Source organism: Rhagoletis zephyria, unplaced genomic scaffold (genome assembly GCF_001687245.7).
Source record: "Rhagoletis zephyria isolate East Lansing unplaced genomic scaffold, Rhagoletis_zephyria_1.1 Rzeph_scaffold_08314, whole genome shotgun sequence".
NCBI classification, from domain to species: Eukaryota; Metazoa; Arthropoda; class Insecta; order Diptera; family Tephritidae; genus Rhagoletis; species Rhagoletis zephyria.
In genome coordinates, this window is record NW_016165394.1 from 1,325 (window position 1) to 7,456 (window position 6,132).

Genomic DNA, 6,132 nt, shown 5'->3' on the forward strand with positions numbered 1-6,132 from the left:
TACTCNTTGCAGGGTCTCTACTCGCTCTACGCTTGGAATTCCGATTTAAGTGAATTTTTTAATATGAATTTTTGTCCAAAACCTGGGCGCGAACGTAACAGTTATAGATGAAAAACATCATTGAAAAACTCACTATGAAGGAAATGTTTAAAAAATAAAAGTCAGTGACTGATTTATATTGATGGCTTTTAAAAATAAAAATCACTGGCTGATTTTTATTTATGACTTTTATAAATAAAAGTCTTCGATAACTGTTATCTAAGACTTATATTTTAAAAATCAAAATTAACTGCTATTTGCAGATTACTTAGATAAAAATCAAAAATAATTCCTGTTTCAGATTTATAAAATAAAAATCAGTAACAACTGTTATTCAAGGAGTAATTAAATAAAAGTCAAAAAATAACTGTTAAATAGCGATGTTTTTAATAAAAGTTGTAACTATATCTATATGTGAGCTGATTGAAAAAAACGTCAATAACAAGCAAATAAACCGATCAACACAAAACTGACAAGATAACAACAAACAAATAGACAAACTGCCATCGAAATTGAGCTTGAAATTGAGAAGTTCGTGTAAACAGCTATAATTTTAAATTGAAATTGAGTTTCGAAATTGCGCAATTTCGGGCTTGAGGAAAAAGACGTTTAGCTATGTAAAAAGAAACTTTTTTTTGAAAATTTATCCAATGGGTAGCGTTGGAGTTCCACCCATGGGTGTCGAATCAAAAAATCGTTTCACTGTAGCCTCGTCGTACAACATGTCCCATACAGCACAATCATTGTATTTTTATTCGTCATTCCATCTCCTTCGGTACTCCTTTAGAGAACTCTGCCTTTTAATTGCCTACCAAGCCCAAAGTAGCACCTGTTGGCAAGAGTTATTCTCGGCCTGATCTCCATGCTGGCATTATTGGTGGTATTTATGCTGGATCCTAGGGAGACAAAGTACTTAACTACTTCAAATTCATATTTTCAGTATCATCTGTATACGCCAAAAATTTACTTTTTATGTTTGTAACTCTGTCATATGACATAGATTTGTTGGGACTAGCTGATCTCCAGTGACTAGTAGTAAATTGCTCTTTCAAATCTATAAATTTTCTGCTCTTATTTACAGTTCCATGTTGCTAGAAAAATGGCATTCGGAGTATTTACAGCTACGTGATGCGATTGAGCGCTATCTTCAAAGCATTAAACGAAATGCAAATACAACAAATACTCTCTCCGAGGATTTCATGAACCGAGCACAGAAGCTGAGAGAGACACAATTGGAACAGGAAGTGCAAAGAGCGTTAGGTAAGTGGGATTGAAAAACTAGCTTTTAGCTTGTATAGGGAAATTTAAATCTGGTTATGCTGCTAGCGCTGCTTTTTCATAGGTTGTATAATAATTGTTAATATTATATAAGCTTTTTTAAATAAATAAAAATAAAATAAATCTGGTTACTTCTTACTAAAGCCAGCTGTAATAATTTTATTCATTCATTATTTTAATGGCACGCCACTAATTACTTCGTTCTCTTCCGAACAGAGCTGTCGAATGATAAAATTTTGGCTGTGTTTCGTGAATGGTCATCACAGTTGACCACTAAAAATGCGGAGGCAGGTGAACGACTACGCAAAATGAAAGATCAACTCACTATGAACCTCTCCTCCGACAATTACACAACGCTGGTGTAAGTACAAAAGGGCGGTTTCAAATTTTAATTTGTCAAATTTGTTTCAAGTATTCGATTACTTGATTTAAAAAATCCGACTAACCACTTTATTTGAATTTCTTCAAAATAAAAATTACCAAAAGTAACCCCTCAAAAAATTATCTATCTTTTCAATTATTTACCCAACAGCGTTGCTGGTAAATCGAGTGAGCATGCAATCGATCCCGACAATGAGGACCATGAAACTTATTTGAGTAAATTTAAAAACAAAGTTTTTGATAAATTACGTTTTCTAATCGAAGAGCATATAACCAACGATCCTGATGTCATCAAGGGGAGAAGAAAGACTGTGCAGGTAAGAAATGAATCGAAGACGAAATAAAACTACTTGTGGCAAAACACATTAACCAGGTCACTCGTTAATAAAGTGAGCGAGTAGCTAATTTCACCTACAAGGTTGCAATGTGTACAAAACTTCACCTTTGGTAGTCAAGGCTTGCGTGCACATCTAGACTTGTATATATGTATGCAGGTATACATCCATCATCGTTACTACTACTCTTGGCTTTCTTTCATTAGCGTAATTGCTGGCAACAATGTGGCGAACAAAAACAACAGTTCACCTTCTCATACCTACATATGTATGTATGTATGGGGACATAAGTTCATAATGCAATAAATCATTCCTATAAGATTTTTAGCTGACATTTATCGTCCTCCCACACCACCTGGCAAATATTATTTAGGACAACTTTTCATTTCGAACTGGCTGCAAATTTTATTCATTTAAAAGTTTTGTGTAGGTTTGTCAGCATTTTAAAACTTATATTACATTTGACTTCTTAAAACTGCACACGCAACATATGCCCACATTAAGCATATATACGTACATATATACATATGTATGTGCATATCTTAAGGTTTCAAACTTATTACCCAACTGGAATTTCGTATGCGGTTTTGAAGTAATACCGTTTGGTGAGTTGTTCAATATCTACATAGGTACATAACAAAAATCATTGGCTGCTTTGGTGGACAATTTATTTAAATTAATTACATTTTCTGTGCGCCCCCAGGCTACTAAATAGTTTATTAGATAGAGCAGAACCCGTTGAGAAAAATTAAAAAAAAAATAAATTAAAAATGGCATATGATTAAGAAAGTTGATTGTTGATTCGCAAACAGCTTCTCTTTTTCCTTGTTGAATGAGGATAAACTTTTCCGACAGGGCAAAAACAAATAAAAATTTATTTAATCAAACTTAGTTTCACGAGTTCATAAATATGGCAGCAAAGTATGTATATGTAAGTACGTGCTCGCGATAATTTTTCAAAGTAAATTCAGTTAACAGCTTTTAATTGACAGATTATTCATGTTTTTACACCGCTGGTGTTAAAAGTGCCATCGTGACGCATTCACTCTTGAAGAGTCCTTAATTGGCACACTTTGCGCATAAAGCTAAAGCGATGGTGGAAAAGTTACATTAACGTTCAAAATAACAAATAAAAAAAAAACACACCACGCCCTCAGTGAGGTTTTACTCATTTATGAACAGGCAAGACTTATGAAATCAACCTAGTAGAAAAATACATACAAACATCTGTTCATATGCACATATACATATATAAGTAAGTGCTAACAAATAAACACTAAATACTGCTAAAGTTAAGCATGCGTTTGTATTTCATAATTAGGTTTGAAATATTTAATAATGTTTCAGGACTTTTTAGCTTTTTTCAGCAAAAAACATATTATATGTGCACATAACATGCATTTAGTATATGAGCAAATCTCACGAGTTTTTTTTCTTAGTGTCACTCCCTTCTCTCGGCAGAAAAGAAAAGTTACAGCATTCTGCTTGCATTTATTCCAATTGATTTCCAACAACAAGTACTATAAAAAATAAAAGTTTTGAACAATTTTCGCCTTAAAACGATTACTTATGCGAAAAAGTACCGAAATTACTCATCTTTTCATTGTCACTTGAAAAAATCATAATGGATTTTTTTTTTTCAATAACTTTACAAAGTTTTCAAATATAATGTTCATATTAGAAACAATGAAAGTTGGCATCATATAAAGCATATCTGTGAAGGTTGAAGAGTGTGCCACTAAATTAAATAAAAATGGCAGCGTGCAGAATATCTTTCGCTGCTATTTTGTAATTTTTGGTATTTAATGATTTTTTTTTTCATTTTAAAAGTTTAAGTTACTTTTAACATTAATCGATTAAAAAATATTCCTCTTGCCAAAACGAACCAATCTAGAGTCATAAAACTTGTGTGCCACAAAAAGAAAAAAATTACATTGATTATAAGATGAGGATGGTTTGCGAAACAAAAGTTTAAGTTACTTGAAAATTTTGACATTAATCGATGAAAATATTCCTCTTGCCAAAACGAACCAATCTAGAGTATTAAAGCTAGTGTGCCGCCAGAAGAAAAAAATTACATTGATTANATTACAATTTTTATTGGCACCTCGAAATTCATTCTGAAAGTGTTATATAAATAAAGAAGTTATTACACATGTATGTTCGAGAAGCAAACTGTAGAAAAATATTCCACGCCAATATTTAATTACTTTAGAAAAAAATGACTTTTAAATTAAGGCGTGCGAGTAAACGTGTTAACTGACTGTGTATGGTGCTACGGGGCGTATACGTCATCGTTGTTAAAACAACAGATTTGTAAAATAATAGCTAGAAAAAATACCGCCTATTAAGGCAATGCCGTCAAAGAAAATCCATTTTTTGCGCTCCTTTGCAATTAGTCGATGGGCGTTTTTGCAAAAACATCGCCCATATATATTTTCTAAGTTTTCATTTCAACTACAATTTCGCGATGGAATCTCGTTCTTTATAGAAAACTGAAACAAAAACACCATTAAATACCATTATGATCGGTAACTGCTAAGCTTTAGCGAAAAACGCTGAAAATCAAAGTGCAATCGTCGTATTTAGACCCTAGTCTCGGCAAAGCTATCTTAATAGGAAAATGTTGAGATGATTTCACATCATCGTTCTCTAAGCAGCTGCTACAGTAAGGATCCGATATCATACTTAGCCTCTCCTCGGACAGTGGCCCTCAATACACCCACCAGAAATGAGAGTTGCGGCTTTGTGAATTCAAGAAGATCCCTTGACCGCCTGCACTCCAACTTCGGTCAGAAGGACCATGCAGTTACACACGTCCTTTTCTTGGCCCAGCGTTTGCTACGCTCACACAAGATCCATCTGTTCAATAGTAGTGTGGCAGTATTAGCCAAAGATGCTCCCATGCTCTCCTTTATCGGTGCAATCGATGCGAGGGTAGCTCTCTTGTACAACTTATTCACAACGCAGTTTCCTGCCCCATATAAGATATAAATTTAATTTAAATTTTTTTGCATAACTTTTTATCCAACGTTAAGCACAATGCCGCGTTTACGAGCAGACAATTTTAAAATCTTCTTTCGTCGCTACATAAAATTGGGCCTTTTTAAATTTTTTTTTTTTTTGCTAAAAATGGTGAACACGAAACTTAAAAAGTTTTCTGACAAAGTGAGCTTCGGCACAATTTGCTTGGGTTGGATAAGTTTTTATTTTTGTGCGCGCTTCTTTAAAAGGTAAACATCTTTTCATTTAAATTCATGCAGTAGTTTGTTTAAAATTATTCAGACAGGTAAATAAGCGGAATACATACATATATACGCATTAGTAATCTAAACATTCAGCTAAAGCATTTCCTAAGCGCACCTGGCTATTGAAAAGCAGCTAAACAAACCGAATGAGCCTTGAGTAAAGCTAACAAAGAAGAGCAAAAATGAAAGGGAAGCCAAGGAAAACTAAATATAAATAACTTTCTTTACAGCTGTTCTAAATTTTTCACGTTTTTGCTTGCTCTCTTTGGTTGTATTTAAACCTTTTGTTTTTTTGCGTGAGTCCACCTGCTTTCATCATGTATGTGAAATTTTTCTTTTTTTATGAAAATAAAAACAGAATAAAAATATTCACGACAAATAAGTAATCTCCTCCGGTTTTGAAGCTAGTTAAAAAAAGAATAAAAGCTCTACCGCTGTTGCTTAAATTTCCACGTATTTTGTGCTGGCTTAAATTTTTGTTGTGCATATATATATATATATATATATTAGGGTGGGTCAATTAAAAAAGTTGATTCATATCCTTGCGATTCTGGTACTATGGACCATAACAAACATTTTCGCCCAAGGAACCATACCTCTAAAATCATTTTCAAGCCTGCCAAAATTTTTTGGTAGATATTTTCAAAAATACCAAATAAACGACCTCTTAGATGCATTTCAAAGACAAAAAATATTATTGAAAATGTGTATACGGGGGTTTTTTGGGTCAGAGAATCCATTTTTCGCATTAATTTTTAATTTTGATCGCCACCAGAGTGCGTTTTTGAACAATTTTTTGGATTTTTCACTTTTTTTGGGGGAAATTGACGAACTTATTGCTCAAATAGTCA

At 33.2% G+C, this 6,132-nt stretch overlaps 1 protein-coding gene across 1 annotated transcript in view; it reads left to right on the forward strand.

The window, feature by feature from the left end:
* Positions 1–1,120: 1,120 nt before the first annotated feature.
* Positions 1,121–6,132, forward strand: part of LOC108374963 (uncharacterized) — a gene marked incomplete at both ends in the record, with an annotated part of 21,222 nt that continues 16,210 nt past the window's right edge. Inside the window, 3 exons of the mRNA XM_017631024.1 lie at positions 1,121–1,299; positions 1,534–1,678; positions 1,850–2,015. Of these exons, the coding sequence (XP_017486513.1) occupies positions 1,121–1,299; positions 1,534–1,678; positions 1,850–2,015 (490 nt within the window). The remainder of the gene's footprint in view (positions 1,300–1,533; positions 1,679–1,849; positions 2,016–6,132) is intronic.